This window comes from Cibotium barometz, chromosome 35, assembly GCF_041138505.1.
Source record: "Cibotium barometz isolate CiBa-2024 chromosome 35, ASM4113850v1, whole genome shotgun sequence".
NCBI classification, from domain to species: domain Eukaryota; kingdom Viridiplantae; phylum Streptophyta; class Polypodiopsida; order Cyatheales; family Cibotiaceae; genus Cibotium; species Cibotium barometz.
The window spans coordinates 21748376-21769563 of record NC_141080.1 but is presented as its reverse complement, the minus strand read 5'-3'; the positions used below and the strand labels follow the sequence as shown (position 1 = coordinate 21769563).

Sequence of the window (21188 nt, the reverse complement as noted above, 5' to 3'; positions counted from 1 at the left end):
GATGAGTTGAGGGGCCATTTTAAAATATTCTTGTGAGGCGGTGGAGTCAGTGGATTCAGTGGCATCTCCTATCTGTGGTAGATGCCCATCGGAGTGACAGTGTTCTGCTTTCAATGCCGGTGCGTGCACACTTCATGTATCCGTTGGTGGTGCGCTTCCATTTCGGGATGGTCCACTGAATGCTCCAAATGGTCCAGGTTTGGAATGATCCAGTGTGGCACCGGAACAGTCCAGTATAGGCACCCTTAGTGGCTACATCAATGCCCTCTGATAAAACAAAACACCACAAACAATTTTTATTTATTTTTATGGGTCAACCTCAATGAAAAAAGAGGATATGAGTAGCACAAATAAATCAAGGTTGAAGAGTGACACTTTTATAAAAAGTGAGTGACACAGCCAATCCAGTATGTACTCTCATAGAGATTGTCATCATGTCCACCTAACCCACTTGGCAATGCTTACAATGGCGCCATGCATAGAGAAAAGAATATGGTTCAGAATGCCTTTACTCTTGAAGGAAATGACTAATGCAAAACCCGTTCATTTCCCTCATTATAAATGAAACAGGATTATTAGCATCTGCTGGTACTCTAGTTTCTGATCTCATCACTACCATAAGGAGATAGTAACATTGACCTTACCAGCTTAGTGAAGGCACATTGACGATTGCAATCACCTAACATTAGAAGGGTTACCACATCTTCAAGCGACTTAACCTCAATCTGTCCAAGTGTAAAGAGGTTAAAGTACATCATTAGTGGTCAAAGACAAGAACTCAAAGGCAAGACCGGGAAAATTCTCGCACTATATTGGAACCTAAAGTGAGAAGACAAGACAAAAAGCGACTTGTATGGATGAAACCCATTACACCTCTCAAGAGCATGGTATTACACACACCTCATGTACACCTGCAATGAAAATCCCCCCATCCTCTCCTTCCCGGATTTGAAGATTTGAAGTTTCTGGATTGAGGAGATCTTGTATCTGCAACCATGATTATACTGTCATAAAGGCATTTGAAGACTCAGGTTGCATAGATGTCTTAACTCGGGTTCAGGTGAAAAGAAGAAGCTCACTGTTTCCATGTAAATTTGGATGTAGCTCATAGAGATGTGATATTCATGATCCATATCATTTAAAGCGTACTCAAAGATGTTTGCAGCAGATCTTGGAATAATACCTGTATGGCACATTTATAACCACACCGTCACCTGCTATTCTAGGTTTAAAAAATCTTTTTACTGATGGCGTAGACCCCCACATCATCAATGTCATGTCGACAAAAGGTAGATTTAGAGAGCCCATTGTGAACTAGAGGAGGTCAACAATTATTGAGCAAAATCGTGGCCTACTTACTACACTTTCAATTCAGCTCTAAACATTTTAAGCAAACTTACACTCTAAAGCAGCAAACATCCCTCAAAACCAAATTTGGCTCCTTGCATGATTTGAGGAGATTAGCATCACTGGTTTTATTGACATGCATCTCTTGTGTAGAGAAAAACTTTCAAGTGGATTTTTTTATTAGATCGAATTTGGCTCCTTGCATGATTTGAGGAGATTAGCATCACTGGTTTTACTGCCATGCGTTTGATTCCCCAAGCCGGAAAGTCCTAACCCCCATTGTGGAATTGCTCATTGCTGATGGGATAATTCAGAATTAGGGTTAGGTCATGTGGGAGACATACACAGAGAAGCAAGGGAGAGAGAGAGAGAGAGAGTTGTGGGGATAAGTCAACTCATCAATAGCATGAGTGTGTGACTCCCCTATCACACATGTATATTGCACTAGTACACATAGTGCACTTAGTACATTAAAAGTACTAAGTGTACTATGTACTATAACTTATGGGCTTGTACACACTATAAGGGTGGGCATAACGCCTTTACCCCAACAACCTCCCACTTAAAGGCAAAGTGCCCTTAAGTAAAGGAAAAGAAAAAATCAGCATGTACATGATAATATACAAGGCCATATCAAGGCTGAAACTGGCCTCATCCAATGCCCATCAAGTGTCTGCAATGAGCAAACCGCTCCAGAGGCAAACTCTTTGTCAGCAGATCAGCCGGGTTGTCATCCGTATGAATCTTAACAAGCTGAATTTGCTTGTTCTCTATCACCTCTCTGATGAAGTGATACTTCACATCCACATGCTTCGTCTTTGCATGAAAAACAGGGTTCTTTGCCAACTGAATGGCACTCTGACTGTCACAATGCAACAATGGAATATCCCCTGTATAGCCCAAATCAACCACTAACCGAGATAGCCATAATGCCTCCTTGCAAGCCTCTGTGGCTGCGATATACTCGGCCTCTGTAGTAGATAAGGCAGTGCACTTCTGCATCCTGGATATCCATGACACAGCACCTCCTGTGAATGTAAACACATAACCGGTAGTAGACTTCCGGTTATCTGGATGACCGGCATAATCCGAATCCGTGTAACCATGCACTAATGCATCCTGTTTGCCAAAGCAAATGCACAAATCCTGTGTGCCCTTCAGGTATCTCATGACACCTTTCACTGCTTCCCAATGCTTCTTGCCAGGGTTGGCCATGTATCTAGAAACCACTCCCACTGCAAATGCAATGTCCGGCCTAGTAGCAACCATGGCATACATGAGACTGCCACAAGCTGAAGCATACGGAATCTTGGCCATATCAGCCCTGTCTCTATCTGACTGTGGGCTGTCCATAGCACTGAGTTTCACATATGGAGGCAAAGGAGTACTAGTCTTCTTCCCCCCGTCCATATTGAACCTCTGCAAGACTTTGCCAATGTATTCCTTCTGAGACAAATACAACACATGCTGATTTCTGTCCCGAAGTATCCGCATACCCAAGATGTGATTTGCATCACCCAAATCCTTCATATCAAAGGTTTCATGCAGCCTCTTCTTCAAGGAATCCATCTCTTTACGAGATTTCCCGGCAATCAACATATCATCAACATACAAGATGAGGATCAATAGACTGCCATCCAAAGCTTTCTTGGTGTACAAGCAGTGATCTATGTCACTTCTCCTGAATTTCTGAGATTTCATGAATGTATCAAATTTATGATACCATTCTCTTGGTGCCTGTTTGAGCCCATAAAGACTCTTTTTCAGCTTGCATACAAGCTTCTCCTTTCCACTTACTGCATAACCCTCTGGCTGCTGCATATATATCTCCTCATGGAGATCACCGTGAAGAAAAGCAGTCTTCACATCCATCTGAATCAAGTCCAGATCATCATGCGCAACCAAAGCCAACACAGCTCTAAGTGTGGTCATTTTGACAACTGGAGAGAAGATCTCCTCAAAGTCCACACCATATTCCTGCTTGAAGCCCTTAGCCACTAACCTGGCTTTGAATCTTGGCTTTGCATCTGGTGCAACTTTGAGCCTGTATACCCACTTGCAAGGCAAAACCTTCTTGCCTGCAGGCAAATGCACCAACTTCCAAGTTCCATTTTTATGCAGAGAATCCATCTCTGACTTCATGGCACGCTCCCATAGAGCCTTGTCTGCCCTCTGTAAAGCCTCTTTATAACATGAGGGCTCTTCACAGTCAGTAAGCATCAAGTAGTCAACCCCTGGAACAAACCTGTCAGGGGCTCTGGAGGGTCTAGTGGACCTCCGTACCCAATGACCATCATTTGCAGGTTGCTGTCCAGCCTGCATATCACCCATTGGTGGCTCCTGTTCCATGCCATAAGGCTGAAAAATCATGCCCGGTATCTCCTCTAACTGTGGTATATCCATAGGGATATCTTCTGCCATCTCTGGCTGTCCATTTGGACCATTTTCAGCACCATTTAAGGGCTGGTTTTCCTGCTGTAATGGCTGATTTACAGCCCTTGTTGTCCATGATGTCCATCATCATCAAAGATGACTCTGCCAGGCTCCTGTTGCCTTGCAGGCTCCTTATACATGCATGTTTCATCAAAAATGACATCATTGCTGCGTATGATCTTTCTATTCATGGGATCCCAAAGTCTATACCCCATTTCACCTCTGTCACCATATCCTAGGAATATGCATTTGTGAGACTTACGATCAAGTTTGGTGCGCATTTCCCTGCGTGTGTGCACGTACGCAACGCAACCAAACACTCTCAAGTGCTTGTATGACGGAGGCTTCCCTGTCCATACTTCTTCTGGCACTTTCCCACCAAGCCTCGTGTTAGGTGACCTGTTTATAAGGTGAACGGCTGTCATAATAGCTTCAGCCCAAAAACCATGAGGTAATGCAGCATGTGACAACATAGAACGGACCTTCTCCTGTATGGTCCTGTTCATCCTCTCTGCTGTCCCGTTTTGTGGAGGATCATAAGGAGTAGAGAGCTCCCTCTTGATGCCTTTAGCATCACAAAAGTCCTGAAACTGTTTGGACATATACTCTCCACCATTGTCGGAACGCAAAGCTTTCAGTGTTTTGCCAGTTTGATTCTCAACAAGAGCAACAAACTTCTGAAACACTGAAAATGTATCACTCTTCAAACGAAGAGGATAGACCCACACCTTGCGTGTGGCATCATCAATAAAAGACACAAAGTATTTTGCTCCTCCCAAAGAAAGCTGAGGCATCTCACATACACCTGTATGCACAAGCTCTAACTGAGCATCTTTCTGTCCAAGAGCTTTTTTGTGGGGGCACTGTAGTTGCCTACCATATATACAATGCTCACAAAACTGAAAACTTGAAAACTTTAGAGAAGGCAAGTAACCCAAACGAGACAATTGCTCCATTCCCTTGACACTCATGTGTCCCAACCGGCTATGCCACATAGAAATTTCCGGCAGCTCAGTTGCATTTACATTAGCATGGTGACAAACACCTGCATGCATGAAATAAAGAGTGTCCACCTTAGAGCCTCTGGCAACAACCAGTGAGCCCTTACTAATTTTCCACTTTCCACTACCAAATGTGGTAACATAATCAGCATCATCAAGCTGTCCAGTAGAAAGCAGATTCTTCTTGATCTCAGGCACATGCCTGACATCATGGAGCATAAGCTGTGAGCCATCTGAAAACACAAGCCTCACATCACCTCTGCCAAGAATCTTGCATGCATGGTTATCACCCAAATAAACCACTCCTTCATTGCCAGCAGTATACCTGACAAACAAGTCTCTGCAACCTGTGACGTGAAAGGAGGCACCTGAATCAATGATCCATGAGTGCATACCATGACCACCTGTAAGAAGTGAATGGGCATCAAGTGAAGAAGTAAATAGGACCTCATCCTCACTGCAACCTGCATGTGACACATTGATTTCTTCAATCTTGACTCCACTTTTGCCCTTTGGCTTTACATCTTTGGCTTCATCTTTCTCTTTGTCTTTGCCTTTTCCCTTTTCCTTTTGATCATTTTTCCATTTGTAGCATTGCTTTTTAATGTGTCCCTTCTTGCCACAATAATGGCATTCCAAATCCTTTTTGGAGCGAGACTTGCTCCTTCCCCTTTCTTGGCTTTTTCCCCTTTGCTGGGATCTCCCACGTGCATTCATTGCATTGGACTTTCCAACAGAGTTGTTTTTCTTGTTCATCTCTTCTTGAAGAAGAGCACCCTCAACATCTGCATATGACACCATAGCATGCGAATTGCTAGTGGCTGTCTTGAATGTGTCCCAACTCTCTGGCAAAGTGCATAACAAAAAAGTGGCTTTGAACTCATCGTCCATTGCCAACTTTTGATTAATGACCTGGCTGACAATACCATTAAACTCATTTAGATGGGCTGTCATAGACGCCCCTTCCTTCATCTGAAGACCTATGAGTTTCTTCAACCAATACACTTTGCTTGAGGCACTTTGTTGGGCATACAAGTCCTGCAATCTCTGCCACATTCCCCAAGCTGTCTTCTCTTCACGAATGCTGAAAAGTAATGAGTCTGACACAGACAACATGATAGTAGATCTTGCCAGCTCATCCATATCTTCCCACTCTTCAGCAGTAAGAGAAGCGGGCATCACACCCCTTTCTTTGATAGGCTTGTGCTGCTTTTTCTGGAGCAACACATTGTAGCACTGGGTTTGCCAAATATCATAGTTATGCGAGCCTTCAAGCTTCTTGATTGGAAGCAATGAAGAGCTCTCACCTGTGGTTGCCATAGCAAAATGCAACCTGTCAATGCCTGACTCCCTGCAAATGTGCAAACACTGCACCCAAGATGTGCAAACACTGCACCCTAAGCACACAAAGTGCTCACAAATGTTCTCCCAAGCTTGATCTCCCACTGCGGAAGCAAGAATGCAACTTTTCTCCCACTTTATGTGCTGAAAACACCAAAATCTGGTTGCTGCAGATTTTGGACAGCACCTTAAATGTGCTCTTTTGCCCTTCCAAAGTACTGTACAGCAGTACTAAGTGCTCACCTGTAATGTACCAAACCTGTACCGGCAAGTACAGCAACTGAAATTGAACCTTTTGGTCACTCAAAACAGTGTACAACCATGCCAAAACATGCACAAAGCTGTGCCAAATCTGTACCAGCAGGTACAATAGCAATAAATGCTCTCCTGGCTGTGCAAATGAGTGAAAATCAGACTTTTACAGTCCTGTACACTGCATACAACAGTCCCGAACAGAAATTGGGCAAAAGCCCCTTGACTGCAAGCTGATTTTTGAGGATTCAAGGCATGGTACATTGACGCACATGAAGGCATCCTGAGTGTTCACGATGCTTCCCCTTGGCCACATATACATCAAATACATGAAAGTCCCTTGATTTACAGGCACATTGAGTGCTTGTAAGGCATCAGCACATTATCCACAGCATCAAATGCGAGTGCCTACATGCAAATCAACCAAATCGGCACAAAAGCCCCTTGATTTGCACTGCAATTTGCTGCAATTTTGCCCAAATGTGCGATTTTTCACATCATACAGCATGTATGAGTGCTTGTGACCAATGTCACCTAATTTTGCCAATTTTGCTCAAAATTGAGCAATTCAGCGCCTGTATCTGCTCAATTAATGATTGCACCTGCTCAATTGCAAGTCCCAAAAAAATTGAGAAAAATACCTTATAATTTCTGATTTTTTCTTCAATTTGCAGGCGAATTTGGTGCTGATGCTTGATGCTGATGCTGATGCTGATGCTCCTGCAGCTGTGCAGGTAGGGACGGCTGGGTGACAAAACTCCTGGTTTCCCCTTTTCTGCAGAGCCTCAAGAGATTCCAAAAAAAAAAACCAAAGGAGGTTTTTCTTCTCTGCTTCGTAGCTTCAGCGCACCATGGGAAGGTTCTCCTGAGGGGTTACAGAATCGCACGGAGAAGTGTCAAAGTTGATGATGCCAAGGCGAGCAGCTTCATGGACAGAAGCAATGGCGTCTTCCTCCTTCACGGTCCCGAAAACATTACCGAGGGGGGGGAGGCACCGAAAACAAGCTTGCTGACAAGCAGCCCCGTGCGGCCACGTATTCGCCTAGCGCCAGCTTTCGCTCACGCTTCGCCTAGTATTCGCTTCGCTTAGCGCTGGCGCCTTCGCCTAATTGTGTTGACGCCCAGCCTTACACTCCTTATCGCTGGTAGCGGGATACCAGGTATGCGATGGACGCCCGCTTATGCTGCCTTCGTTCACGCCCAGCCTGCGACCTTCCACGCTTACGACCAGTTGATGCAGTTGCTCTTCCTGATGCTCATCGCTGCTCGTTTCAGTTTCGCCCTCCCTCTAGCGCCAGTTGTGGTTGGGCAGCCTGGGCAGCCACGTGGGCTGGCTGGGGCAGCTGGTTGGCCAGCCCCTTTTGTGCTGCAAGGAGCAGGTCGACCAGGAATCAGCAGGGCCCAAGAGCAGGCGACCAGCAGAGCAGAAGAGGGAGGAGAACCTGGTGACCACAGCTCTGATACCAGTTGATGGGATAATTCAGAATTAGGGTTAGGTCATGTGGGAGACATACACAGAGAAGCAAGGGAGAGAGAGAGAGAGAGAGTTGGGGGGATAAGTCAACTCATCAATAGCATGAGTGTGTGACTCCCCTATCACACATGTATATTGCACTAGTACACATAGTGCACTTAGTACATTAAAAGTACTAAGTGTACTATGTACTATAACTTATGGGCTTGTACACACTATAAGGGTGGGCATAACGCCTTTACCCCAACAATTGCTCTTCAAGTTCACACATGAGCTCTGAGTAGCCTATATAATGGTTCCCTTAAAGACTGTTACTCTGTCAGAATGCCATAATTCTCTTTGGTTCAGAGTTCTAAGCATCTCACTATTAACACTTTTGTGTGCTACAAACATGACATTTTCATTTTTTTAAAGCCATGCTTCTTGGACATGACTTTTTCTACACAAGTTCATAAAGGGTTCATCCCACACATGACACTTGACTTGTATTGATGACACATAAAAGAGAAAGCCAGATTGCATCAATGAAATTCTTTGAAATATCGTAGTCAAGTGAGATGGCACATAAAAGAGAATGTCAAATTGCATCAATGGAACCCATAAGTCCTTTGAAATATCACGATTCATAGTCAAAGTGGAGACGATCATTCTGAGTCCACATGTAACAACCCCATACATCTCCTAAACACATAGCACAAGGTGATTACTACAAGCCCCCTAAGAGGCTGGCTCACCTCCCAATCATAGTATCTATGCTTTGAACCTCCCCCGAGCTAGGGGCCAAGGTTTGACTCCCATGGATCCATGCCTAACAGCTTGGCAAAACCTACCAACTGCTGCATCTACCTCATCGAAGCTCTAAGCAAGCCTATCTATGCTCTTCCACAATTGTGGCTGGAGTCCTGGTCAAGATATAGACCATAAGTGAGGCTACATCAATAATAACCCATGTTTCACTTATATAGTGTACATTGTTGTTATAAATAGCCTACACACATGGATTTACTAATAATAACCTTAGCCCCCGTATTAGCATGCTTTCTCCTAATCCCAAGGCTTCCCCAACCGTGTCCGATTAGGCCACTAATCCCAAGGATTATAGCATACTTCCCCATTTGCTACATTTGACAACTGACTACATAGTATGGTTCACGCATGTCTTATTTGTTAGAATTTGTGCATCTCATTGTTATGGGGTTGTGCCTATTTTATGGGGATTTATCTATTTTTCTCATATGTAGTTGGTCGTGGAGCAGTCGGCCAGCTCCTAGGGGCTGCCGACTAGTTCCCATATTCGCTATATAAGGAGTCTCCCCATTATTCATTTCGTCATCCAATCCCTTGCACATTGTTCAACACTTCTGCTGGCTATTGCCATTGGAAAGCTGTTTGCTATTATAAAAGGTGATCTTGTCCACAAGCTCTCTCTACTCTCTCTCTTGTTCAGTTTATGCTTCCGCCTGTGCATTCTCCAACATGGTATAATTCGCTTAGGTTCGGACGCTCCACACTTCTGCAATCTGCTCGGCATCTCCTTCTTTGCCTCGCGTTTTTTCTCCATAGCTTCTCTCAGCTGCTGATCAGTGATAACAGTTGCTGCGTTTTCTGTATACCTTGCTGCATTTTCTGGTCCAGTCATCTTCTTGATGTCGGCCAGCCTTCTAGGCTGCGTTTTGTTCTACAGAAGCAAGTTGTGGAGTTGTGACTGCAAATTCTGCTCCGGCATCAGTTGTTGGTGAGTTTTCTTGCATGTGGTGTTTACTGGCTGTGCAAACTCTCTCTTTGCTCGAGATTCATCAATGAGGGCAGTTACTTTGCAAGGGAAACTCTACGGTTTGTTATTTCCTACAGGTAGTTCCATGCAGTCGTTCCTCATGAAGGCCAAGGTTATCCATGACCAGTTACTGGCAGTGGGTGTTGCTTTGTTCTCTGCTCAGTTGGCTGCGCTTATCCTCACCAAGCTTCCCCGGGAGTATGATGTGGTTTCTTGAGCTTTAAGGTGCCAGATCACAACCACTCAGTTGGATTTTGATGATCTTAGCTCTCTACTCTTGGAGGAAGAGTCCGTCCTAGTCTCATAGAGTAAGATGATGAAGGTGTCTCTCAGCAGTTCTGATCAGGCACTTTCTACAATTCAGAAGAAAGGTCGGAGTCGTTGCTTCTCATGTGGGAAGAGAGGACATCTATCCAAGGATTGTTTGTCCAAGAAGAAGGACAAGATCAAGGGCAAGTCTCCATCTCAAAAAAAGGGCAACGACACGACAAATGACAGTGATACAAATTCCTGTAGTAACACATCTAGGGTTCCCATGGCGCTTCCAGCTCGGGAGGACTCAGATGGTGTACTTCTCTCGTATACATGTAGTTCCCCCCATGTGCTTCCAGCCACAAGCGGGGGATACTGCGGCAACTGTGGTAGAAGGCTCTTTGGAGGCTTGCTCCGCTTGCCTTTTTGGACAATCCTTCTTACCATGCCCAATGGTATGACAGAAAAAACATCGATTTTCTGATTGATACTGTCTTTGCTCCTCTGGAGGAAGATAGCCTCCAGTGATACCTGCTTTAGCCTTTTCCTCAAGGGTTTTCTTAGGCTTGGATTCCTTACCCCCTGAACTAGAGCTAGGACTGTTGTCTGTCTTAGTGACTTTAGAAGACGAATTACCCTTCCCCGGTTGGGGTTTGGTACTGGGCTGTGATGACTGATTGGGCTTGCCTCCGTTCATCTTCATTTCTTCATTCTGAGCGAGAGTCAATGCCCGGTCATATGTACTGGGTTCAAAGTTGCGAACTGTGAACCGAATGTTAGGATCCAATCCACGAATGAATTACTCCATCTTGGCCTACGCAGATAGCCCTAACTACTGTGCTAAAGTAATAACCTTGCTGGAAAACTGAAGCACGGGGGATCCGTCCTGTTTGAGTCCATAGAACTCATCTGCCAGACCGGTCATGTACTGGGGCGGGAGGAATCTGGTCTTCAGGAAGGTCATGGACAAATGTATCCCAGCTAAAAGCTGTGACACCTGTGGTCTGGTCTATATAAAGCTTAGACCAATTCTGCCACCAAGTGACTACCTCACCAATGTGGACTCTATCCTGAGAATATGTGATCCTAGCTAATGGAAAATGAACAACAAATTGATGAATAAACTGATTAACTACTAAATGATCACACTTACCATCATACTTTTATTGAAATTTGGTTGACTGCAAATGACGGTAGTTGATGCTGCAGACTGTTGGGGCTGGTGGCACCTGAGGCGAGGGATGCTGAAGAGAGGTGCTGGTATCTAAGATGAATGGCCTCCTTTTCCCTTTGGTGCTCGAGTAACATACGTTCTCGATCGAGCTCTCGAGCGGTGAGTTCAGCCTGGTGCCGGTCTTCGTCAATCCTGCGTTGGGCTTCCTCATAGTCGCGTCTTTCTGCTTTTTCTTGTTGTTTTCTTGCTTCTGCTTCTGCTTTTTCTTGTTGTTTTCTTGATTCTCCTTCTGCTTTTTCTTCTCTCCTTCAGGCCTCGTCTTCTCTCCTTTGTTGTTCCATCTAAAAGAAGAGGGAGATGTAGTCGGGGGCTGCTCGAGGTGGAGGAGGACGTGCGGCTGCTGCCTCCAAGAGTTGGAGACGCTCCATGAGCAGCTGGTTCTGAGCTCTAAGAAGAGCTATCGTGTCTCCTATAGTCAGAAGAGCAAGGTCTCCTTCGGGGGAGACTTCTTCCGGCTGATAGGTACTCTCCTCTGTAGACATGATGCTGAAGTCGGTGGTCATGCCGGAACGCAATCTGACAATCCAAGGATGCCCTCACGCTAGGATACAGTGTGTGTGGACAAGCTGAATCTGATACCAATGTAACATGCAGCGGAAGTATTCGTATTGGAGGATCTTGTCACACAAATGCTCACACCATCTACTGTATTGTGAGTTTCGCGAGTTTAGCAATCCACTTTAAGATTTCAAACTTTAAAGAGATATGAGAGAGAGAGAGAGATGAGAACTGTACACTGCATGGGGTCTCAAATTACCCACTGAAGGGTCCCCTATCCTGTTACCGAGATAGTATTTGCTTAGTATTTGCTTTATTATCTTTGAAGAGACTGACGGTGTGACTGACGATAAGCCAAACGCAGGACCTCTGAAGACCAAGTGTTGGGCTGAACTGTACACTGCTATAGAAGCACCAAAGATGTCCAATCTCGAGCCTATGCACTCTTCCCAATGATGGAATGAGAGAGAGATGCAAAGCTAGGGCTGAGAGAGGGGCTGTTTGGGACTGTTCTAGACTGAGTATGAATGCTGTAAATTAATATGAATGCTGCGTTTTACCTTCACCAAGTGGCTGGAGCAAAACGATGATATGATGAATGCAAAAGAAAACGCAAGGTTTACTGATGGCTGAATGCTGAGAACTGCTGCTTTTGCTAATGGAGGGCTGAATGCACAAGCGTTGACGCTCCTCTAGCTATAGGATGACATGCTTCTCCAAAACACATAGGGCTGAGATGAATGCAAGGCTGAAATCTGATGCGCCTGAATGTTGTTGGAGGAATGAGAGAATGATTATGCAAGGACTCTATTTATATGGACACATGGAGCCAGTCGGCTGGCTACTGAGCTGGCCGACTGCTCGTGTCCGATCATAAATGCATAAATGTGTATAAAATGCTGAAAATGATGGAAAAAATACCCAAAAAATCCTAGTAAATATCCTGATAAATACTGGATGATATCTGGGGTTCCTACAATGGTCTAGATGCTATGCATGATTGATGTGCAATATGCAGGATGCTTTCCAATGCAAACCCTAAGGTTTCTACGGACAGTATATGCTTGAATGTGTTTCTTTAAGTGGGTGAAGTCTTTAAGTGGGTTAAGGGACTTAGACTGACTGACTGACTTGCTATGGCTGAGAATGACCTACGTAGCTCGTACCTAACTTACCTTGGACTGAGGATTACAATGGGGTCACGACGTATGACAGATATCATCCTGAATGGAACTAATATTGTTACAATGTTGCACTGATGATGATGAGCCAGTTTGTCACCATGCACTACAGTGCAGAGTGCATGTGACATGTTAACTCATGGAAGGGTGGTAACCCTGGTGAGTTTCGCATGAACTCATGGAAGGGCAGTTGCCCTGGTGAGAAAAGCCTCGTGGAAGGGGAAACCCTGGTGAGCATCTATGGTTTCATAGATGGGTCGTTGCCCTGGTGAACCATATGGAATGTGAACCAAATGGCTTGGGCATGCGTATGGATCATAGGGGTGGTGCCCTTATGCACTCCAATGGCATGGCAAGATGTTTTGTGGCTATATATGCTACTTCTTTATTTTTGCAGGTACTTAAAGCTACTTCTGGAATTATGGATATTTGAAACACAGTTGACTCTTGTGCCTGTGTCTAGTTATTATCCGGCTTATGGAATTTTGGGACTCAGTTGGCTCTGTGCATGTGTCCGGTTATTATCAGAGTTGTTTACTCAGGATATGGATAAAGTTTCTTTCTTGATACAGTTGGCTCTTGTGCCCGTATCCGACTTTGGATCATGGATCTGGATTTATGGCTGAAATATTATGGATTGGCAATGCATCTGATATTCTTGAAGGATATCTCAGTGGTATTTATCAGGTTTATATAGTTCCGGACAACTACTTTATACGACGGAGGGGATGTCACCATTTGGTCCCTTCACCAGTCTTGACAAGTGTTTCACACACTGAGCAGAACCAAAGTGTGAACGGGGATTTTCCACAGAAGAAAGCTAGAGCACTTTACTAGCATGGTTTGGCCTGAAAGATGGCCACACAGCAAAAGCAGCATGAAATTTTATTCAAATAAAAGTGACTTATAATGTTTATAAGTCAGTGTGTTCACACGTCATTAAAGACGCTGGACATATTATTATTTTGGGCATGGACAGGTGGACAAAAGGAGGCGCCTAGATGAAACTTGGGCATCAAGCCAAGAAAAGCATAAAAGTCGATATTCTTGGGCTAAAACTTGGAGTACAAGCCAAGGAGCATAAAGTTGATATTTTGGGGCAAGCTTAGCTATTTTGGGCAAAAGGGAAAAGTGTTGCAAATATAGCTAGTTGACTCTATTTAAGAAGGGATTGGGGCTGTTTTTGGAGATGCGCATCTCTCTCTCTCTCTCTCTCTCTCTCTCTCTCTCTCTCCTCTGCTGGCCGACTTGCTCCCTACCTCCTACAGGGCTGGTTAACTCCTTCCAGAACAGCCATAGAGCTGGTCGACTCCTTCTAGGGCAGCCAGAGAGCTGGTTGACTTCTTACAGGGCAGCCAGATGGCTGATTGTTTTCTCCTAGGGCCTAACAGGGCTGGTCGACTCAGTTTTGGGCAGATTTGGGACTGTTTTTGGGGGCTGATTTGAGAGATCCTCTAGGGCTGATTTGAGGCTCAGTTTTGGGACTGTTTTGGCACGGAGTTCAGGGCTGTTTTTGGCTCTGTTCTGGGCTGATTTATGGATGGTTTATGAACTGATTTTTAGGGAGTGTTTTGGGACAATTTTGGACAGCTCCTAAAGATGTTTGTATCTTGGCATTGGATAGTTTATTTGGGCAAGATTTGTGCTGATGCTTTGTGGGAAAATCCGGTGTTGTATGCACCTGCACCTTGGTATCTTGTAAAAGCTTCTATGTGAATAAAGAAGTTCCTACGAGGGGCTGGCCGTTCCGGCTCAGTGCGGTGTTATTCTATTATTTATGGTTCTTCCGCTGTGTTATCATGCTCTGTCTCAGGTATTTGAAGTGTTGGTCAATTATTCTATTGTTCCGGGTAGCCCCGCTCTACTTTGTGACACCACTCGGGACTTGAATTCACTGAATCTCAGCAGATACGTGTTGAAAGACAGGTTCTTCATGTCCAAGTCTGTAAACTTGACCACTATCAAACACATCCTCCGCCTGGAGGAACACATCGCGAAACACTATCTCAAACTCTGCCCAAGTACTCGGTTTGTTCTTGAGTTCTCTCCACCATGTCAGGGCTTTCCCCTTCATGAGACTCCTATCCATCTGCAATGTCCAAGCTTCCGGGAATGGGTGATTCAGCAGATTCTTCACTCTATGTGAAGAAAACAGATTATGGGATTATCTTACTTGTCATCTATGTGGATGACTTGATTGTCACCATAGGAGATTATGCTACAGATGTTATGCATGTCAAGAAGGCATTGAGTGGGCAGTTTGACATGAAAGACTTGCGTGAATTGAGATATTTTCTTGGGATTGAAGTGATTAAAGACCATGCAGGGACATGGTTAGTACAACGCCAATATGCATTGGATATGTTGGCAAAATATGGAATGACAGGGTGTAAGCCAATGAGTACGCCTTTGGAGCAGAATGTGAAGCTGCGGGCTGATTTTGGTGAAGAGTTGGATGATCCATCTATGTATAGAAAGATGGTGGCAGTCTTATTTACATGACTATCACACGCCCGAATCTCAGTTATGCTGTGGGGCTAGTAAGCCAATTTATGCAGAGTCTCAGAAAATCTCATTTGGATGCAGTGAGACGCATTATGCGATATGTAAAGACCACTTCACATTATGGTCTTCTTTATGAGCATGGTAAAGGCTTTGATGTACACGGCTACACAGACACAGATTGGGCAAGTAGCTCGTATGACAAGAGGTCTACTAGTGGTTATGCCTTTACATTTGGAAGTGCAGTGGTGAGTTGGAGCAGCAAGAAGCAACCTACTGTTGCTTTATCTAGTACAGAGGCTGAATACAAGGGTGCAGCCATTGCTACATGTGAAGGAGTATGGTTAAAGAGTCTCTTGGCTGATTTGGGTGAGCCTATTGATGGCAAGGTTGTCATTCATTGTGACAATATGAGCAGCATACAGTTGGCCAAGAATCCAGTTTTTCATGCGCGGACCAAACACATAGAGGTCCACTATCATTTTGTCAGAGAGAAAGTATTGGATGGTACAATGGATTTGCAGTAAGTGAAGACTGAAGAGCAAGTGGCAGACATCTTTACAAAGCCACTTAGCAAGGAGAAGTTTAAGTACTTCCGTACTATGTTGGGAGTACATGGGATGAGCTTGAGAGGGAGTGTTGAGAGCTTTGATAGCCCAAGCTCATCTACATCTTCATCTATGGCAGTATATCATGAGCTTGAGAGGGGCTGTTGAGATTCAAGCTCGATGTCAGCTTGTGCCAGTTGCACTATGTGCTGGCATGTTAGGTAGTAACATGTGTGAAACATAAATGACCACATCCAGCTGGTCATAGTGTGTGGACATTAGCTAGGGTTAGCTGTGTGTGGACACAACACATGTAGTGTGTTGTAGATTATGGATTATGGCTTTATGCATTGTGTGAGAAGGGAGATGGCTTTCCTCTATGGTTAGGGTTTGATAATACATTAGGGTTTGCTCCTGTGTGTGTGTCTCCTCTCCCTCTACCTGTTTTTCATCAACTCTGACAACTATCCATACCTGAAAACAGCACTAGCAGGGTGCAGAGTAGGGGCACTAAGACCAGGGTCAAGATTCCATAGAAAAATCACCTCTGGGTACGGCTTCTGAGGCAGCCAAGGCTGGCCAGCCAACCAGTAGAAGCATTATCTTAGATGAAGTGCCCAATTGTCACACATTGTCATGTCCTGTCACTAAACTCGTTTTTGCCATGTTGTCAAGTACATAGTGACAACAACAACATGATTTTCAGGTCAAGTTCTAAGCCATGGTAATCTGATTGAAAAGAACATTAGACTCCATCATGTACTCTGATATACAGAGAGTAATGAACATGCATTGGTCAATAAAAATTTACAAGAGCTCTTTTGGATCCTCTGACCTTCAACTCTTGATTCGCTTGCATCATTGATTACCACATCAGAGAGTGTGTAAGTCTTTCCTGCTCCTGTTTGTCCATATGCCATAATTGTACCATTGTAGCCTTCCAAGACATCCTTTCGAGGCAAGAAATTGAATTCAGAAACATGTAGATAATAATGCTTGCAAAGGAGCACTTACATGCATTGAAGATATTGGTAAGGGCATAGGATAAAAGGCTTGCCAAAACAATTGGCTGAGCGGCGACTCGATAGACATCTGCTTGTGTGGCAGAAGCGGCAAGTACAGCATCAAATTTGAACTCCGTATAGTCCACAAAGCTTCCCCTGGTACCCAAAAAAAAAACCCATGAAATATCTCTCTTCCATAACATGGCTCAAACCAGAAGAAACGATCAGGAATAGTTTTTGCACTCCTTATGAACCACAAGGCTTCCCTGTTTGTGTGTGTGTGTGTGTGTGTGTGTGTGTGAGAGAGAGAGAGAGAGAGAGAGATTGTTGTGTGTTTTGCTTTATGTTAAACCATAGCTTGGGGCAAAGTAAAGCATGCTTGCTTTCTCCTCACTGTAACTGTGCTTTTGTCGGGGTTGACATAAACTACAGGAACCTCATTCTCTTTGTCTTCTTCGACTTTGGTGAATGGCCTTGCTCTAACAGTTACCCTGACTCGTTCTTTTGTGAAAGGTTAAAAACAGAAAAAAAACATTAGTTAGCAAGAGAAGAAAGAAAACCCAAAAAAATTTGGCAGAAAGTTCTGCTGCAGAGAAAGTAAATTACCACTATCGCTGTCCTGTAAGAAGTGGGATCTGTTGTTGTTGCTTCCACACTTGGACGTGTCCGCTCTGTCGATGCAGTGGATTTTGCACCGTTTCGAGGGCATTCTCGGGGTGGGGTGGTCACCCATCGTCTTCTGCACAAAAGAACGTCACGAAGGCATTTCACAAAAGCACACGCCTCAACGGCCAACCTCCCACGTGTCCGCCCAAGCCACCCAACAACCTTAAATCAAGGTGTGAGCACAAGTAATGTTTACCACCTTAATCAAGGTGTGAGCACAAGTAATGTTGCCACCCTCAACTTCTACTTTAAGGGCGCATACACACTGCCCACCGAGAATAAAATTAAGTATAGACTTTATAATTTTCTTTTCACATATATATTTTCAATTGCTTACACTGCCATAAAATATGGATAGCCAACCCTATTCTTCTATGAGCTTCGCCAATGGTGTTGATGCTCACCCCCCTAACGAGGGTTGCTGACAATAATCTTGTACCATCAACCGACTTTGTCCAAGCTTGGCGACAAAGGGATATAGATACTCTCTCCGCCATCATCACTAGCATGGAAGATATCGTGCTTAAACATAGTTCATCCTGTCTCCATAGATGTGGAAGCATGGGCTTTGTTGGAGAGCCATTATGAGACCTCAAATCTCTCAAAGATTCAAAATCTAAAAAATTAGCTTAACTAGGAGAAGCTAAATGAAAGTGAAGCAATGAAGGTGCTTCGTATCATAATCAAAGATCTTTGTGACCAAATAGTTGTAATTGGCATGAGTATTCTATCTCAAGATCTCGCTTCTCATTGGCTATCCAAGCTATCTAAGCATATTATCGCCTAAATATGCTAGTTTTTGTTACATCTTTGAATGTCATACTCCCCTTACAATTGAGGAGTTCAACTCATTACTTTTGGATTAGGAGATGCAAATGTAAAGTCACAATCCACCATGCTGGGTAAGGACTCTAACTCTTTGAATTAGAAGAAAAAGGTTAAATACTTCTACTTTAACAAAAAAGAACACATAGCCAAAGAATGCAAGAAAAAGCAAGCAAATGCCAAGAACGACAATCTTAAGACCAAGGAAGAATCCACCAATCATTTTGCATAAATAGAGTTGATGCACATGCATGTGAAAGTACCTCTAAAAGGGATGTAACTATGTATGTGAATTATCCCTTATGCACATGATGCATGTGAAAGTACCTCAATGTTGTATAAAAGGGCATGTACTTGTATAAAAGAGTGTGTCCCAAATATGAAGAAGAATTGTAGCGAGGTAGGGTGTCCCCTAAACAAAATAGATGTAGTTATGTGCCTGAGTTATCCCATATGCACATGTATGTGAATGTACCTCAGAGTTGTATAAAAGGGCATGTACTTGTATTGCTTATTTTGTTGTTCACTCTATTCTTACCATTCATTACTGTATACACTCTATTTTAGTTTGGTTAAGCAATTTATCTTGCTATATATGTAATAATTTTTGGCACGCCCACCGATGGGAACCATCTTCCACCCAACCCTAACCCCACACCTCACTTTTTCGATATCTCTTTCTCGTGGGCTTGCTTAAACAGCCCTCAAGAGGGGAGGAATGTCAAAGGTCTTGCTTAAATAGCCCTTAAGAGGAATGTCAAAAGTCTTGAGCCATAATTGCTCCTTTATCTATTATCACCATATATGAACCTTAGTCTACAGCCATACAAATATGATAACAACTAAACAAATGAGAATGTGTCCTCGGTGCCAAATAATTGAACATTAACCTTCAAATCTCCCCCTTAATGGTCAACTTATTTTTCTTTACATCTAAGTAGCTATGTGACAATATCTGCTTATGTAGAGAAACAAACTTGAGTTTTCCAAGTAGCTTTATGAGAATATCTACAACTTGTTCTTTTGTTTGAATATTTTCACGAACAAAATGATAATGAACTTTAATAATAATAAAATTCTCACATGAAAACCTTGGTTCAAATATAGTTTTAGTTGTCATAAAAATATTACAGTCAGATATTCTTTATTCTCCATGATCTCTCCAAGAAATCTCCTTAGCTAAACATATTCGCACATTGTATTCTTGGTTAAATTATACTCTACTTTAATACAAGATATTTGCACATTGTATTCTTGGTTAAATTATACTATGCTTTAGTACAAGATAAAGTCATGATTTCTTGCTTTTTGCGTTTACACGAGGATATATCCAAAACCAAGTGGAATATATATGAAGATATGACTTTCAATCATCAATATTGCTTGCCCAATCATGAAAGTATCAAATCCCAAGATGATGTATACTCAATATCAAAATTAAAAGTTCCTTTAAGATACCTAAGTACACGCTTTGCTTATCTCCAATGTGACTCTTTTAGATCAGCCATATGTTGACTTATTAATTGTTTCTGGATGAGTAATTGACACATATATTAGACTTCCAACAAGTAAAAGTACTCACAACACTTGATTCATGTGTATGAGCAGAAAGCTTTTGATTTGATTCCATTGAAACTATTTTATATTCCATCATGTTGAATCTTTTCAATGTACTTCAATTGAGTCAAAAACACGCTTGAATCTTGTCTCCAAACTTCAATAATGACCCAAGTCTTTCATATCAAACCAGCTTTGAAAGACTTTTTCTTTACTTTTATCAATGAGAATATTATAGCTACAAGTGAGAATAAGATCATCCATAAGTAGAAGAATTAAAACAATGTGACCATCTTTGACAAGATATAAAGATTTGGATCACACTTATACTAGTGAATCCATTTTTTAGGAAGTAGTATCAAGCTCTTTCCTTCAAACTATACAAACCTTTTATCCATTTTATGATGTCTTTTCCTTTTTACCACCACATAACCCAAACTTGTTCTTCAAGAAAGCCATGAAGAAATGATGGTAACATAATGTGACCATCTTTGACAAGATATAAAGATTTGGATCACACTTACTTCTACTGAATCTATTTTTGAGGAGATAGCTCTTGGAGCTTGCTTCAAACTATTCAAACTATACAAAGATTTTGTCCATTTTTCACAAAATATGTTCTTTTCCTTTTTACCACATAACCTACTGGTTGCTAGATGTAAACTTCTTCTTCAAGAAAGCCATTAAGAAATGTACTCTTTACATCCACTTGAACAACATCCCAATCATAATATGTAGTTATTGCAAGAACGGTTTGAGTTGTAACAACTAGAGATAAACCATTCGATTTGTTCTTAAGCTTGTAAACCTGTTTAGTTCTAATTGGTTTTGTAATGGGACAAGCTTCCATGTATCATTATTCAAGACAGATTTGTATTTCTCATGCATTGCTTATTTCCATTTCTTACATTAACATACTTTCACATAAGATGTCAGTTAAAAAATTTTCAACACATTTGACATTAATGCAAAATTCACATACCTCTTTGTCTTTCTTTCCCTCAAGACACACTTTGGAGCTTATTCACTAGATTTAGGTTAATCATTAGATTTGGTTCAATCTTCAATCTTGCTATCTTCAATCATTTTCAATAACACTTTGGAGGCTTCAATCTTCAATCTTACTATCTTCAATCTTCAATCTTGCTATCTTCAATCTTGCTATCTTCAATCTTCAATCTTGCTATCTTCAATCATTTTCAATAACACTTTGGAGGCTTCTTTAGCACCTTCAGAATCATTTGCCTCTTTCCTTGGGTTGTTTTAGAACTAAGGTTGTCCCCAAAATACCTCTAATTT

The 21188-nt window shown here is 42.8% G+C and overlaps 1 protein-coding gene across 6 annotated transcripts in view; it reads right to left on the bottom strand.

Annotated features, from left to right (window-relative positions):
• Nucleotides 1-17676, bottom strand: part of LOC147618229 (kinesin-like protein KIN-UA) — a 39057-nt gene extending 21381 nt beyond the window's left edge. For 4 of the 6 annotated variants that reach the window (XR_015262081.1, XR_015262082.1, XM_086774676.1 and 1 more), the window contains exons 1-7: nucleotides 17448-17676; nucleotides 17225-17342; nucleotides 16895-16997; nucleotides 16673-16787; nucleotides 1080-1183; nucleotides 901-987; nucleotides 645-725 (exon numbers count right to left, since the gene is read on the bottom strand). Coding sequence is in view for 4 of the 6 variants with exons in the window: in XM_086774676.1 (XP_086630802.1) it covers nucleotides 645-725; nucleotides 901-987; nucleotides 1080-1183; nucleotides 16673-16787; nucleotides 16895-16997; nucleotides 17225-17342; nucleotides 17448-17574 (735 nt within the window). In the remaining 2 variants the exon portion in view is untranslated. The remainder of the gene's footprint in view (nucleotides 1-644; nucleotides 726-900; nucleotides 988-1079; nucleotides 1184-16672; nucleotides 16788-16894; nucleotides 16998-17224; nucleotides 17343-17447) is intronic. The other 2 variants (XM_086774675.1, XM_086774677.1) reach the window with 2 other exon arrangements.
• Between the last annotated feature and the right edge of the window lie 3512 nt (nucleotides 17677-21188).